Below are 16810 nucleotides of genomic sequence, written 5' to 3'. Positions count from 1 at the left end.
AAGCTGTTTGTTTGAGCACAGTATATCACACTAACCTTTGGTCAACTCCAGATGTCGCCCACCGTCTTCTCTGTGCCAAATATCCCGGTTACATGCCGCCAGTCCGACATGCCGTGGGGGGGGGGGGGGGGTGGGGGATGGTACCGTGGTGAGGTGTGTGGGGGGGGAGGGAGAAGGTGGGGAGAGAGAGAGAGAGAGAGAGAGAGAGAGAGAGAGAGAGAGAGAGAGAGAGAGACTAAAACATTTGTTGTTTTATTTATAATTTCTGATTAATATATTATTATTATTAAGGCACTTATGTAAGCATTATTTAGTAATAAAAGGAGAATGATGATGGGCTGAACACACGAGAACATTCAGTTGATCCACTGAGTTGTTTATTATCATTATGCTTCATGAACAAATACAACAGAAAAATGGTCCCTTACATGTACACAATAAACACAAGGACTGAAACAATAGAAGCTGCAGACTTTACTAATCATAAACAGGTGTGCACGTATCTTTAATAACTGAACATGTTCTGCGGCCGTTTGGTTCCCAACAGAACAAAAGGAATCAAGATTCAGTTTAAAGTCATTTACAACATGCAGCATTATCCATAGACCTCTTGGTTATTATGAATGAAATATAAAATCTGATTAGGACAACAATGATGATATCATAGTCCATAGAACAAACATGTTTATGTCTGAAAATTACAAATATATAGTTGCATAAAAAACATGTGATTTACCATCAGTAGGTATTTAATATACATTTCAAAGGGAGAGGAGGAGGAGGGGGAGAGGGAGACGGGGGGGAGGGGGAGAGGGAGACGGGGGGAGGGGGAGACGGGGGGGAGGGGGAGAGGGAGACGGGGGAGGAGGGGGAGAGGGAGACAGGGGGGAGGAGGGGGAGAGGGAGACGGGGGGAGGGGGAGAGGGAGACGGGGGGAGGGGGAGACGGGGGGAGGGGGAGAGGGAGACGGGGGGGAGGGGGAGAGGGAGACGGGGGGAGGGGGAGACGGGGGGAGGGGGAGACGGGGGGGAGGAGGGGGAGATGGGGGGAGGAGGGGGAGAGGGAGACGGGGGGAGGAGGGGGAGAGGGAGACGGGGGGAGGAGGGGGAGACGGGGGGAGGAGGGGGAGACGGGGGGGAGGGAGACGGGGGGAGGAGGGGGAGACGGGGGGAGGAGGGGGAGAGGGAGACGGGGGGAGGAGGGGGAGACGGGGGGAGGAGGGGGAGACGGGGGGAGGGAAAGATGCGAGAGAAAGAGACCGAGGGAGAAAAAAAGAGAGAGACAGAGAGTAAAAGAGAGAGAGAGAGAGACTATAACTGCCCTAGAGACACTGACGCAAAAGCAGTGTGTGTGTGTGCGCACACGTTTGTGTGTGTGTGTGTGTGTGTACACACACACATGCACTTGAACCGTGGGTTCATTTAACCTAAACGGGGCCCCGGCCCGAGAGAGAGAGAGAGAGAGAGAGAGAGAGAGAGAGAGAGAGAGAGAGAGAGAGAGAGAGAGAGAGAGACTATAACTCACACAGAGACGCTGAGTCACCCTCCCCCCCCCAGAACCTAAACCCAGGGAGGAGGTCCTCCTGGGTGAAGGAGGTCCTGAAGGTGTGGATGTGTGTCAGTGTGTCTGAGGACCCTCCTCCACCTGGGGACACTCTGTAGAAGGACAGAGTGCCAGCAGGCCGGTCCAGATACACTCCTACTCTGGTAGAGCCAGCGGGGGGGAGACGTATGTCTGTCTCTCTACCGTTGTACAGGGCAGAGTAACCATCATCATAACAATCAAGCCTCCAGGACTCGTTGTTCTCTCCAAGCCGGCTGTCACCCCATCCTCTCCTTGTGATTCCTCTGTATGTCACTGCTATACCAACAGGTCCTTTCCTCTCTACCTCCCAGTAACAGCGGCCAGTCAGAGCCTCTCTACACAACACCTGGGGCCAGGAGTCAAATCTCTCTGGGTGATCCGGATACGACTGGTCCTCTCTGACCCGCGTCACCTTTCTGTTGTCCTCAGACAGAGAGAGGAGTCTGTGGGCTGTGTTTGGGTCCAGTGTGAGTTCACAGGCATCTGACGGAGAACAAGACATGATGAGCTACTGAACCCTTCTGCATCTTCATCATCATCATCATCATCATCACTAGTACTGCTGGAAGCATTGACATCTTAGATATGCTAGGATGCTAAATCCGAGGACGCTCAGGCGCTCAGGCACACACACACACACACACACACACACACACACACACACACACACACACACACACACACACACACACACACACACACCATAACTTGGTCAAAATTCAACCGTTTACCATCACTCAAACTATTAAACAAATCTACACATTTGTATCTTCGATAGTATTTAATCAGAATTTCGATATCATTTATACTTTTTTCAGAATCACAGTTTTAGTTTCACTCCGGATTCGTTCTCAGTTGGTCTCACTCTAGCCGTTTGCCTCAGCTGTTGCTCGTTGAGCAATCAGTGGACATCACAGCACTCTGGAGGAGTCTGGTTAAAGTCACGTGGTGGAGGGTAGTGTGGTCTTTGTTAGTCTCTGGCCGTTTCTCAATACCAAGTACGCAAACTACGGACTCGCGGACTTGGAAGTGCGTACTTGGCAAGTCCAGACTTCCAAGTACAGACTTCCGAGGACGCGAGTACGCACCTGTGACGTCACCACCTCAGCTCTGTTAACTGCTTTACGGCCTCATGTAGGCATATACTACTGAACAATTTAAACTAATGATATAAAACTAAACCCCAGCCTCTTTCATTTTAAAATAGTATGTCAATATTTTCAATGAATATAAATGAAAAGATATGCTTATCGTGTGTATAAGCTATTCACACAACTTTTTATATGTAGGGTACAGATGCGCGTGCCTAACTGGCTATGTAGTTGGAGAGTAGACTATTGATATAATAATAATAACGAATGAGCGAGAAATGACTGATTAGAACACACACACACACACACACACACACACACACACACACACACACACACACACACACACACACACACACACACACACACACACACACACACACACACACACACACACGATCGGATGGATCCGACCAAGATTTTCGTTGCCGTTGTGATGGGTTTCCTCTATCAGCGACTTATACAATAAAAACAAATTATATTAAACAAAACCCCAGCCTCTTTAATTTTAAAATAGTATGTCAATATTTTGAATGAATAGGCCTACATTTTTGTTATATATGTCAAATGTTCCTATATATAGCCTATTATTATAGCTTACATACTAATATTTTAAAACATGGTAATGCGAAATGCATCCTGGGATATTTAACGGTCCAAGTCCACACAAGTCACCTCCGATGCGTCCTCGGTGGAACGGCCAGTTTAAGAACGCATGGAGAACACACACAGGTTTTACGACTGTACTTGACTTGATGCGTACTTGGAATTGGAACAGTACTTGGGCTACGACTGATGACGTTTCACGAGAACGCAAAGTACACAAGTACAGACGAGAACGCACATTGAGAAACGGCCTCTCTCTCTCCCTCATGGACTACAATAGTGGACGTTGTCCGACCACTTTTTTAAATGTCAGCCACAGTTCGGCTTTCGGCCCCAACCTCATTGATCGACCTGGCAACGTTTTCCCACGCCAGTTTTTTGCTTTTGGTGCTGATTCCGGAGGAAAGAGAGCCAAACAAGATCTTATTTCTGGCCTCTACCTCCGAAATCAGCACCTCCACCTCGCATTCACTAAAGTTATTTTTTCTTCCTTTCTCCATTTTCTCCTTTCTCCTAACGAGCGCACTACTGCAGGTTTATTTATACTAATTAGCATATTAAATGAGGGAGGAGACGGGTGGAGATGGAAATGGGTGGAGAGACGGGCTCGTGCATGTGCGCTCAATTTCACGTTAATTGGGATGTACAAAGAGAATCTGTGTGAAATCGTGCTTACGCAAGGATTGATACATCCAGATTTTTTTGTGAGCATCAGCTTTCCAGATTTTGGCGTCCGCAAAGTTTTAGTCAGAAATCCACGCAAGTCTTACGCAACAACACACAACTCACTGCCTCCCTGCTTCTAGCCAATCAGCTACTAGCCACCACCAATATACTACCCGGCCTTCTTTCATCCGCCGTCTTGTCTCGTCTCCACCTTGGATTATCACTCCTGCTACTCCAGACTCTTAGGACTCTCTCCTCTACTCCACCAACTTCTGGCCCACTCAGCTACACCGCCGCTGACCTTCACCGCCTCAACAATAACCATCGTCTCTCTGCTGCTGCTGCCCCTGCAGCCAGCACAGCCGGAATCCTCCGCCGACGCCGCTACATCCATCCAGGTTCTGGCCCCTCTCGCAACCAACACCTCCCCCATGGCTCACCCATCCCCTCACTCTGGACTAACTCTCGCCCCCCCGTCACCCCCACCTGCCGTACTGCCAACCTCACTAACCTCCGTTCCCCCTCCCCTGCCCCCCCATCCATCTCCCTCGCACTGCTGAACTGTCGCTCCCTCTCCAACAAATCAGCCGTTATATCTGAACTGCTACTGGACAATAACATGGATCTGCTCCTCCTCTGTGAAACATGGAAGCAGCCCCTGGACTTCTACGCTCTCAATCAAGCCACTCCTTCCCATTACAGTTACATCGCCAAACCCCGCCTCTCTGGCCGAGGGGGAGGCGTTGGCGTTCTTCATAAACAATCCCTGTCCATCACTGAACTGAACCTCAACCTCCCATCTATCTCATCCTTTGAACACCTTGCCTTCTCCCTCCCCAACTCCATCACCACTGTTCTAATCTACGGTCCTCTGAAGCCACACCCATCTTTTCTCTCTGAACTGTCTGAACTCCTCACCATTGCGTCCTCTCTCTCTTCCCGCCTCCTACTTACCGGTGACTTCAACATCCACACGGACAAGCCGACCGCCCCACTGACATCTGACTTCCTCTCCCTTCTCGCCTGTTTCCACCTCACCCAACACATTGACTTCCCCACCCATACCAAAGGCCATATCCTCGACATAGTCTGCTCCGCCTCCCTACCCGTATCTAACCCCCATCCTCTCCCCTTCCCACTCTCTGATCATCTCTGCATCCTCTTCTCCGCTCCTCTACCCTCACCCCATAATCCCAAAAAGCGCTCCATTTCCTACCGCAACATCAAACCAGTCAACCCACTCTCACCCTCCCAGCTCATATCCTCTGCCTTCCCCCCTGACTCTGCCCCCTCTTCCCCTGACGACTATGCCATCATGCTCAACTCCATCCTTTCTGACTCCCTTGACTCCCTTTCCCCCTGGAAGACTTCCTCTGTCTCATTCACTAACTCCGCCCCCTGTTACACCCCGGAACTCCGCACCATGAAACAGACTGCCAACTCGAGCGGTTATGCAAGCGAACCCGCCTCACCGTTCACGCCGAAGCCTACAAACATCACATCTCCTCCTACCGTGATGCTCTCCATGCTGCTAAATCCGCCCACTTCTCCACCCTCATCAACAGCACCAACCGGAACCCCTGCATCCTGTTCTCCACCGTCAACAAACTGCTCCAGCCGCCGGACATTAATCCACCCTCCTCACCCGACCTCTGTAACTCTTTCCTCCTCGCCTTTAACCATAAAATCTCCCAAATCAACAGCTCCCTGACTGCCGCCGTTAGTAACTCCTCCACCCCCACCATTCCTATCCCCCCCCCCCTCCCTGACCACCCACCCTTCCCTTCTTTCACTGCCTTCTCCCCTGTTGACTCCTCCCACATTTTGGACATCATCACTGCGTCCAAGACAACCACCTGCTCTCTCGACCCCCTCCCAACGACTCTAACCAAGGCTTGCCTCCCTGTCCTCATCCCCCACCTCACCACCCTCTTCAATCAGTCCCTATCCCTTGGTCATGTTCCCTCTGTCTACAAACTTGCCTCCATCACCCCCATCCTCAAAAAGCCCACCCTTGATCCAGCCAACCTCTCCAACTACCGCCCCATCTCCAACCTGCCGTTCCTCTCCGAAACTCTGGAACGCATTGTCACCGCCCAACTCCACACCCACCTCCAGTCAAACAACCTCTATGAACCCCTCCAGTCAAACAACCTCTATGAACCCCTCCAGTCAAACATCCTCTATGAACCCCTCCAGTCAAACAACCTCTATGAACCCCTCCAGTCAAACAACCTCTATGAACCCCTCCAGTCAAACAACCTCTATGAACCCCTCCAGTCAAACAACCTCTATGAACCCCTCCAGTCAAACAACCTCTATGAACCCCTCCAGTCAAACAACCTCTATGAACCCCTCCAGTCAAACAACCTCTATGAACCCCTCCAGTCTGGCTTCCGCCCGCTTCACAGCACCGAAACTGCCCTTGTCAAAGTCATCAATGATCTCCTCACCTCTGCAGACTGCGGTGCCCTCAACATCCTGCTTTTACTAGACCTCAGCGCAGCCTTTGATACTGTACACCATTCCATCCTCCTCAAAAGGCTGCGCCAACAGGGTGTTGGGGGCACCGCACTCGACTGGCTCACCTCCTACCTCACCGACAGGCAACAGTTCGTCTCCCTCTCTGGCCACACGTCCACCCTCTCTCCTGTCATGCAGGGGGTCCCTCAGGGCTCAGTCCTCGGCCCCCTTCTTTTCATCTGCTACCTCTTCCCCCTTGGTCACATCATCCGCAAACTCAATCTCGACTTCCACTGTTACGCAGATGACACTCACATCTACATCAGTACCAAAACCACCCAAAACCCTCCCCTCACCCACATCGAAACCTGCATCTCTACAATAAAAACATGGCTGACCCACAACTTTCTCAAACTTAACAGTGACAAAACAGAGCTCCTCTCATAGGCACCAAATCCACTCTCAATAAAACTGGACCCATCTCACTCACCATAGACGCCTCGACCATCACTCCCCCCTGGCACGCAATCTTGGTGTTATCCTGGACCCCACCCTCTCCTTCGATCCCCATGTCAGCTCCATTGTCAAGACCTCCTACTTTCACCTCCGCCGCATCGCCAAAATCAGACACTGCCTCTCCCCCCCCCCTGCTGCTGAATCCCTTATCCACGCCTTCATCTCCTCCCGTCTTGACTACTGCAACTCCCTCCTCACTGGCGTCACCTCTCATTCCCTCCATAGACTCCAAATGGTCCAAAACTCTGCTGCTCGCCTCCTCACTCACACCCGGTCCCGTGAGCACATCACTACCGTTCTCCACACTCTCCACTGGCTCCCCGTCAAACAACGTATCAGTTTCAAAATACTCCTGCTGACTTTCAAAGCTCTCCACCACCTGGCCCCGCCCTACCTGTCTGACCTCCTCGTCCCCCATCGCCCCTCCCAAGCCCTCCGATCCTCCTCCACTCTCACTCTAACCATACCACCCTCCAAACTGAAAACATTCGGTGACAGAGCCTTCTCCAGGGCACCCCCCCGACTATGGAACTCTCTTCCCCAACCTGTCCGCGACTCTCCCTCACTTCCCACATTCAAATCCACTCTAAAAACCTCTCTCTTTTCCCAAGCCTACGACCTCCCCTACCCATAACCACCTTCATCCCTGCCCCTGCCCTTGTCCCCCTGACACCTTTCGTGTTTTTTATGTCTTCCACAATGTAAGCGTCTTTGGGTCACTGAAAAGCGCTATATCAATTTCATGAATTATTATTATTATTATTATTATTAACAGTAGAACACGTATAGTTAAAAGCCTAAACAGCCTCGTTGGTGGATAGCAGCATAGGCTCTGTTTGATTGAATAAGGGTTGTATTTCTTGCCTACTACCTCCCACCGATCCACTGCCTCTCTGTCCTCTCCCTACCCTTCAATCACGTAATGATGATGATCTGACAACGCACTCACATCGTAAAAATAAACAAAATGATGAATCAAACTAAACAAACACTTACACTTCTTTAAATCTGGTTCCAGGTCAGGCAGCTTCTTCATCTCCATGTTCAGTGTCTCCTCCAGCTGATCCAGGGCTCTCCTCAAGGTCCCTACGTATGACGGAGGACGGACCTCCACCGTCGTCCAGTCCCTGGTGGGTGGAGGATCCTTCAGGGATCTGAAGGTCTGGAGGAGATGGAGGTGGTCTTCAGTGTATGAGAGCTGCTTCACCTCTGATCTTCTATTGGTCAGATCTTCTATCTCCTGCTCCAGCTCTTTGATGAGGCCTTCAGCTTCTGTCTCTGTGGATTTCAGTTTCTCTTTAACCGTTTGGTTGTGATCATCCTGGCACTTTTCAACAGAGCGCTTCAGAGCAGTGAAGACCTGCACACCATCGGCTATCTCTTTGTCTGCGTCTGCTTTGCTACGTCCCACTGTGTCTCTGATGTCCTTAATCTTTAGTTGTCTCTCCTGGATCATCTGCTGAACTTCAGCCTCTATCTTCCCCAGCTGGGCCGTCTTCACTTCATATTCCTCCTTTAGAGGTACAACAGGATGGGACTTGTGGTCACCCTCTGTGCAGAACAGACACACACACACCTGTTCAGTCTGGCAGAAGAGCTCCAGGAGTCGGTCGTGTTTCTTACACACCCTGTCCTCCAGACGGTCCATAGGCTCGACCAGCTGATGTCTCTTCAGGCCTGCGACTCTCTGATGAGGCTCCAGGTGGGTTTGGCAGTAAGAGGTAAAACACGTCAGGCAGGACTTCACGGCCTTCAGCTGGGTCCCAGTACAGACGTCACAGGGAACTTCTGCTGGTCCAACACAAGGCTGCTCTTTGACTGGTGCAGAACTTCTAAACCGATCAACCATGCCTGATATTAAGGTATTGACCTGTAAATCAGGTCTTGTGTGGAACAGCTTGTTGCAAGCAGGACATTTGTACTGGACTTGGTCATCCCAGAACGTTGTAATACAGGTTCTACAGAAGTTGTGTCCACATGGTGTGAAAACTGGGCTGTTGAACACATCCAGACAGATGGAACAGGAGAAGTCCTCTTCAGACCAGGAAGTAGCAGAGGCCATTCCTAGAAAACATGGATAACAATAGTAAAATAACAGTTTGAACTTGTTCAAATGCAAGTGCTTTATACGTTATATATTTTGTTGTTTCAAGCAGAAATCTTCATCCAATAGGAGGTACAACATGAAGTCCTGCAGACAGGACATCTTCACTGAGGATGAGGGGTCAATATTTTGGACTCACCTTACAATGTTTGTCTGATTATTTCGTTTATAAATGAGTGAAGTGCCTCCATGTCATGTTACTTTGGATTTAAATTAAAGGAATTATACATTCTCAAAGTACATTTATATCAATTATTGTCTAAAATATGGGATAAGTATGTGTCCAAAAACAACGTTTGCATAGGGTGAGAAGTCTCAGACTTCTGCCCAGTTGAAACAGCCGAGTGTCACAACGCTACACTTTCACTTTTAACATGGAAGCACTTTTTCTGTCCCTGAAAACAAACTAGAGGTTCAAATAAAACGTATCCAAATGACACAAAACCACAACATTGGAAGTTATTCAAATAGTCATGACGTCCGTAATCGATTAATTGCAGATTTGATCTAATAAGCATATTTCACTGACTGAAGTGATCTACTGCTTTCATAAGTATTGCAAAATGAAAGTCATAGACACCCTCAATTTTGAAAAAGTGAGAAAGTCTGAAAAGCATTTTTTTAACGAATACAAAAAAGTAGTCCCTCCTGGCTGCAAAGTGTACGGCGGTTGCTATACAACACACGGTAGCGTCCTTCAGAGAGAAGGCTAGAGACGGTAGCTTGGTTCGCCGGCAATTTAGCCTACTATCGAGCAGTTCACTCACCGTGTGCCTATTGCTTTACAACATTTCCACCCTCTCCATCAATCAACATATTTTTAGGCTTCAGTAAACTATGCTATTGCTTTTATATATAAATAAACAACGGTTCAAGTTAGGCGCGGAGTGATACTGAACTCTGTAAACTGAACGGTATACACGCAATATACAACAGTTGGGAACCAATCAGATTGCTTGATTTAAGCCACCTGTTTTATAAATTCTCACAGAACTAATGCTGTAAATTGTACAGGGAACCCTCTAACCTAGGGATGTAACGGTATGAAAATTTTACCTCACGGTTATTGTGACCAAAATTATCCCGGTTTTCGGTATTATCGCAGTATTTTTAAAAGTGTGTTCAATATGTTCAGAAAGCACTGATAGGCCTACGGAAACTGAAATAGTTAAGTGTTTATTATATTTACTTATATTATCAAAAGTGCAACTTTTAACATCAAAGGAACAAGGGTTCAGCGTGTAAACAGCTTATTTGTCAGGAACATTTACAGTAGCGCAGGTTTAATCCAAACATTCAAGACATAAAGAACAATATGTAAACAATTACTCGCTCTCCGTCTCCCGCCGACACTTCCTCCGCAGATCGCCGTGACAGCGACCTCCTCCTCTCCTCCTCTTCCCCCGCTCAGCGCCCGGCTACAACCCATAGCGGGAGTTGTTTTGTACTTTGACTCTTGTGTATAAATACTACTACGACGACGACTACTACTACTTAAGACAGAGAGAACCGAGATCTGGTTCATTTCCCCGCACATCAGGCTTGAGGGAAGCCCAGGCTGATCGTCCGCTGAACTCCTATATAACGGAGTTATTAACTGAATTACTCTATAATATACTACTATCTACTGCTTTGTCGAATCTGTTTGGTGTTTGTGTGTGCGTGTGCGTGTGGCGCGCGTATCCTGGCTTGTGTGTAAAAACACTGGCTCCGATTGGCTACCATGAAACACGACTCTGCCTTAGCCAATCACAATCGCTAACCCACTCGGTCTCCTAGCAGTTTGTGTGTGCAGCCAGGGGTGCGTTCGGATTACGCAGTTTATTCAATGAATTCATAGTAACGCACCGCATTTAACTGTCAGTAACGGTAACGCTGTTGTAATAACGGAAAAAGTGATTAGTTACATTACCCGTTAGTGAAAAAATAACGGCGTTACCTAATGGCGTTATTCCAAACACTGCTCAGATGAAGCGCTGGGAAGGATTTAAGCACACGGTTTCCACACCGCGGGCGCGGTTATCCACCGAGATAATAATTTTATTTGAAATGAAAACGGTAATTGTTATTGACAACATTTTTATCGCGGTTTACCGTTACACCGGTAACCGTTACATCCCTACTCTAACCTGAATGGACTTTGAAGGGTTTGAGACCAGAGTTCTGTCTGGGTTAGAGTCCTAGAATCCGGGTTGGAGTCCCAGAGAAAGTGGGTATACCACGTGGGTATACCAGAGAGACTGTTGATCTGATCTTAAATACATTGCACTTTCTAAAATGCTTTTTTAACTTTAGCCTTTATTTCTATTTATTTTACTCTTTTTTTTTTATTTTACTATCTATTATTTTCTTTTTATTGTATGACAATGTTAATATGTGAAGCACTTTGAGTCTGCCTTGTGTATGAAAAGTGCTATATAAATAAAGTTGCCTTGCCTAACCTGGTGCATCATTAAAAATATTAATGTTTAAATTAAGAATTGACCCCAAAGCACTTCATGTACTTTTTTATCAAACATGACCAACAGCCTGTCAGCCTGTTGGTCATGTAAGTACCAATGCAGTATCAATGCATAGAACAACACTGCCACCTACTGGTTGAGGAGGGCGGGCCATTTGTGAATCACGAGCTATTTGCTTGTGGATCTGTGCGGATCTTCGACAAGAATGTCTCAAAAATGCGTAAGTGAGGAAAGAGATGCGCGTGCGTGAGTAATGATCCACAAATGCTGAGTCATACTTCACGAGCAGAATTTTCAGTTTTGCAAATGGCTTTTTGTTTTTACAAATGGAAAATTGTGTATTTACAAAAACACAATATATTTGTACTTTTTTATACTTTTATATATAAGCATGTAAAAACCAAAATACAAGTTACAAATTATAAATTTGTATTTGTGGATAGCAAAACACGTGTGCAAATCAAAAATATTTGTAGATCACCATCTGTGCGTTTACAGATATTAATGAGACAAATTTAAGCCCATACTATTCAGGATGGGACATTGCAGACATTCCAATGTCATGCCTGTTAAATGTGTGATTAATGTGCGCCTATCGGCTTTAGAAACTGGATAGATTACCATATCTACATCATCCTCTGGCCAAATCATTTTTAGGGTAATTTGAAGGGATTGTAACCTTTTCATCAAAGACCCGCCTCTCTCCTCCTCATTAGCCTTAAAGCTACAGGAACGTTTGTGGAGCTCATTGTGGGACTGGCCCGTAGCGGCTGGAACTCTGCACCAAGGGTGAATTTCGGGAATGAGTCTTCAAATACTGTATTAGGGGCCACTAACACCGATATAACGGCATCCGTAAAGTAGCATGGGACCTTTAGTGCCCCACTTCACTCAAAAAGAATACAACAGTGTAATATGACTGCATGATTAATATGACTGCATGATCCATATGACTACATGATTAATATGACTACATGATTAATATGACTACATGTCTAATATGACTACATGATCAATATGACTACATGATCAATATGACTACATGATCAATATGACTACATGATTAATATGACTACATGTCTAATATGACTGCATGATTAATATGACTACATGATTAATATGACTACATGTTTAATATGACTACATGATTCATATGACTACATGTCTAATATGACTACATGATCAATATGACTACATGATTAATATGACTACATGATCAATATGACTACATGATTAATATGACTACATGTCTAATATGACTGCATGATTAATATGACTACATGATTAATATGACTACATGTTTAATATGACTACATGATTCATATGACTACATGTTTAATATGACTACATGATTAATATGACTACATGATTCATATGACCGTGTGATGTCTAGAGCAGGGGTTCCCAAACTTCAGAGTGCCATGGCCCACTTTAAAATCTGAAAATCTCTCGCGGCCCACCCAACAACTCTGATCAACACACAAGACGAATTATTTCTTCTTTTTATTTCATGAACAGTATGGATACACTGGATATGAGTGACATTATGTCACCTGCACCTTACCTAATGTAGGAAATTAACAAAAAGCGAACTGTCAGGGCCGTATCCTGACTGTTTGACATTGAACAAAAAGCGTAGGCATATAAAAAAGCAGCCAAATAACAACATGAAGGAGAAAAAAACAGAACATTATTTGAACGCTGAATCAGACCAATACTTGAATTTCTTACAACGCATGCATGTGTTGCACCCTTAAAAAGGGGAATAGTAGCGGGAGAAAGATAAAAAAAAAAACACACACACGCAACTCTCCTTCACTCGTCTATTTGAATGAGGAAGAGGAGCGCGAGGAGCCCCGAGGCATTACCAACAGATCGACGAATCAAACGATCGACGAATATTATTGTTACCATGGTAACAATAATAATAATAATAATATTGTTACCATGGTAACAATAATATAACAACAATATATAATACAAACCGTATGTATGAATAAACTGTTACATACAACTTGCTATGAATAAATTGTTATATACAACTTGTCACACATGCTTATTACAATCCATCACAGCTGGGCCGTTTAATGGCACAAAACAAGTCCATCTTGACATTAACCCAAGACTCAGTGCAGTCTCTGTGAAACCGGCGATTCGCGAACGATTCGGTCGGAACGAACGAATCCCGAAGGTGAACGACGAGAACTGATTCCCAAAAAGAAGAGAACTGATTCCTTTTTTTTTTTTAACATAAAATAAAAATATGGTCACCTAAATAAAAGATAGAAACGAACAGAGCTTCGTCTCCCCTCGACTTCATGTTGATTGAGTCTAAAACAATCTCATATTGATTGAGTCTAAAACGTTCTCATATTGATTGAGTCTAAAACGTTCTCATATTGATTGAGTCTAAAACGTTCTCATATTGATTGAGTCTAAAACGTTCTCAAACCACACGTAATGCTCGAGCGGCGTCGTAGGCTAATGCTACAGACATTAGCTGTTTTCCCGAGCACCGTCACCGTCTGAGACCTTCTGGTGGTTTAAAAGGCTCCGTTTGCGGGCGTACCTCATATTTAAAAGCAAAGCGGTGAGGCCAGACACCTGAGATGCCCTGCCAAATGACGTAACTGACCATATGACTTAACAAACTGAACGAACTGAACGAACGAATCAAACGAACGATTTGTGACAGTGAAGGGAACTGAAAGAACTGATTCCCGGAAAAGAATCATTTTGCCCATGCCTAGAAACCACCCGCAGTTTATCTCGATATACTGGTTCTCCCGTCAATAATGAAATACGGAAAGATACGTTCCGGCTCAAAAGTTGGTCAGATAAAAGAAGAATAAAACATAATTAAAATTAAAATATTTAACCATAAATATTTAATGGTTACTCAAAACTTAATTACAAAATAGAAAATGACCTCTCGCTGCCCACCTGCAGTACCTTCGCGGCCCACCAGGGGGCCGCGGCCCACACTTTGGGAATCACTGGTCTAGAGAAAGCGCATTCTGGTTACAAAAAGGTTACAGAAAGCTTAGCTGAAAGAAGACAGTGCACGTGCGTATATTTGCATAACGCGATCTGATTGGGTGACGGATCCGTCGCTGCCTGAAAAGTTAAACTTGACGGACGGACCCACAATGCACTTCGGGAGCGTCCCACGCAAGGCCAACGCCTTTCATACCCGCTGCGCGTCCGTCGACGGGCTGCAGCTGCGGGCGAGAGGGTCCGCGATCTGCCTCCGTAGCGGCTCCAACGCGGCGTGCAGGTGGACCCCGACACGGGTCCGTTTCGCGGATAGGGTGAGGGTTAGGGTGAGGGTGAGGGTTTAGGGCTAGGGTGAGGGTTAGGTTTAGGGTGAGGGTTAGGGTTTAGGGCTAGGGTTAGGGTTACAGTGAGGGTTAGGTTTAGGGTGAGGGTGAGGGTGAGGGTTTAGGGCTAGGGTGAGGGTTAGGGTTACAGTGAGGGTTAGGTTTAGGGTGAGGGTGAGGGTTTAGGGCTAGGGTGAGGGTTAGGGTTACAGTGAGGAGTTTGCCTGACAGGCTGCCTGTCCGATCCCAGCGCTCCCCTAGTTCACATCATAACCCGCTGTAGGGCCGGTCCGTACGGGGTCACACCGCGGGGAGAGAGGCGCGGAGGTCGTGTTGTTTTCCTCACCTGGTTGCGGTTGCTGTCGGTCAGACTGTGTGTGTCCCAAAACGTGTTGTGTTGTTCTCCTGAGGGAGAGAACTGCTTCCTCCTCGTCGGGTTTCTGTCAACCTTAAGTTTCGTTTCTCGAACATCACGTCCTCTCCTGGCCCCGCCCCACGGACACACGCCCCGTGTGTGTGTGTGTGTGTGTGTGTGTGTGTGTGTGTGTGTGTGTGTGTGTGTGTGTGTGTGTGTGTGTGTGTGTGTGTGTGTTCTTTAAGATTCTCCCCACCGAACGGGGCGCCAGAAGGAGACACGTTGTTTTAACTCTTTGTGGTTTTTTATTTGCTTTGTTTGATTTTCCTTATGCAGTTGTTTTAGTCCACAAATAACAGGTTATAAACCTGTAGAATAGAAAGGCTACGGTGTAAACAACAATATTGATAGCCACATACATAATATACTATCAATTCTGAATAATATACAAACATAAATTACAATAGTCAGTATTTAGTGTTATAATAATAGTATAATATATGATATAGTATAGTATAAAATAATTAGTGTTTAAACTGAATATGCAACAATTCCCCGCACAAGCAACATTGCACATTAAACACTAAATATACATTAAACATTGCACTGCCGTGCAAAACAGTGAGTGTAGTTTTAAGCAGCAACGCTGAGCACAGCAAACCATTACCTGTGTGAAGCGATGAACTACATTACCCAGCCTGCACCGCAAACAGGACGTATTCTCGTGTGACAGCGAAGACGCCCCAACTCCAAACATTTCCAGGGATGCAGAGCGTGACCAGACAGACCAACTTAAACCGCGGCTCAATGGACACAAACAGCAGCTTACCGGTGGCGCGTCTCTCCTGACGAGACAACGCGCTGAGACCAGCGCTAGCTCCCGTTTATAGCGCGTGCCCGTAGTCAACGTGCCCGTGCACGAGATTCAAACACGCCCCTTTGGGATTTTACTGGTTCGACTCTCGACGGGCCCGCGCTTCAATCAGGTGAGCGGACCTCCCACTTTCACCTCACCTGCTTTACGTTGCGTTGGTTACGGCCATACAGTGACCAGGTTGGAAACAATAAATGTTGAACGAGTACTTGTGATTGGACATTCCTAAGTCACAGATGAGGTCATTACAGTACTTTTATAGCATAATATTTGACATGTATATATATTTTGTATTTAACGTTTTATACTTATTATATTAGATATTATATACCTGACCTTTTTATTTTATTTTCTAACCCTTTTTATTTTATTGTTCACCAGCTTTGGCAATGCAAATGTATATTTCTCATGTCAATAAAGCTTTTTTTAATTGAATGGAAGAGAGAGAGAGAGAGAGAGAGAGAGAGAGAGAGAGAGAGAGAGAGAGAGAGAGAGAGAGAGAGAGAGAGAGAGAGAGAGAGAGAGAGAGAGAGAGAGAGAGAGTCTACCTACCCTTGTAAAGATCGATATTTGTGGGTGGGTGAGCGAGTGTAATGCCTCCTTATACCGCCAGGGGGTGCACTAGCCCTTCAAACAATGTTTGAAGGGAATTCTATCTCTGTCTGTGGTTTATTGCACAAACTATATCCTACCAGGTGAACTGTTCAGCTAACCCTGGTATAGAACCTGTTCTGTACATGGTCCCTGTTAACAAAAAACAATACACAGA

General features: G+C 46.3%; 1 protein-coding gene across 1 annotated transcript; it reads right to left on the bottom strand.

Annotated features, from left to right (window-relative positions):
- Positions 1 to 1227: 1227 nt before the first annotated feature.
- Positions 1228 to 15298, bottom strand: LOC311376112 (E3 ubiquitin/ISG15 ligase TRIM25-like). Its single transcript, XM_084490996.1, has 3 exons — positions 15159 to 15298; positions 7923 to 8990; positions 1228 to 2067 (listed from the first exon to the last, which is right to left on the bottom strand). Exons 2-3 carry the CDS (start codon positions 8986 to 8988, stop codon positions 1514 to 1516), a joined length of 1620 nt encoding a protein of 539 aa, XP_084347122.1. The 5' UTR covers positions 8989 to 8990; positions 15159 to 15298; the 3' UTR covers positions 1228 to 1513.
- Positions 15299 to 16810: the final 1512 nt, after the last annotated feature.

This window comes from Micromesistius poutassou, assembly GCF_964030765.1.
Source record: "Micromesistius poutassou genome assembly, contig: SCAFFOLD_5194, whole genome shotgun sequence".
Lineage (NCBI taxonomy): Eukaryota > Metazoa > Chordata > Actinopteri > Gadiformes > Gadidae > Micromesistius > Micromesistius poutassou.
The sequence above is the reverse complement of the archived record's forward strand: the minus strand, read 5'-3'. Positions and strand labels throughout refer to the sequence as shown.

What these genes read in the sequence shown, in the direction of transcription:
- LOC311376112 (XM_084490996.1), bottom strand. Translation starts at nt 8,988, where the DNA reads ATGGCCTCTGCTACTTCCTGGTCTGAAGAGGACTTCTCCTGTTCCATC. An exon ending in GGAACCAGATTTAAAGAAGT is followed by an intron (nt 2,068 to 7,922) that starts GTAAGTGTTTGT and finishes GTTCTCCGTCAG; the next exon opens with ATGCCTGTGAACTCACACTG.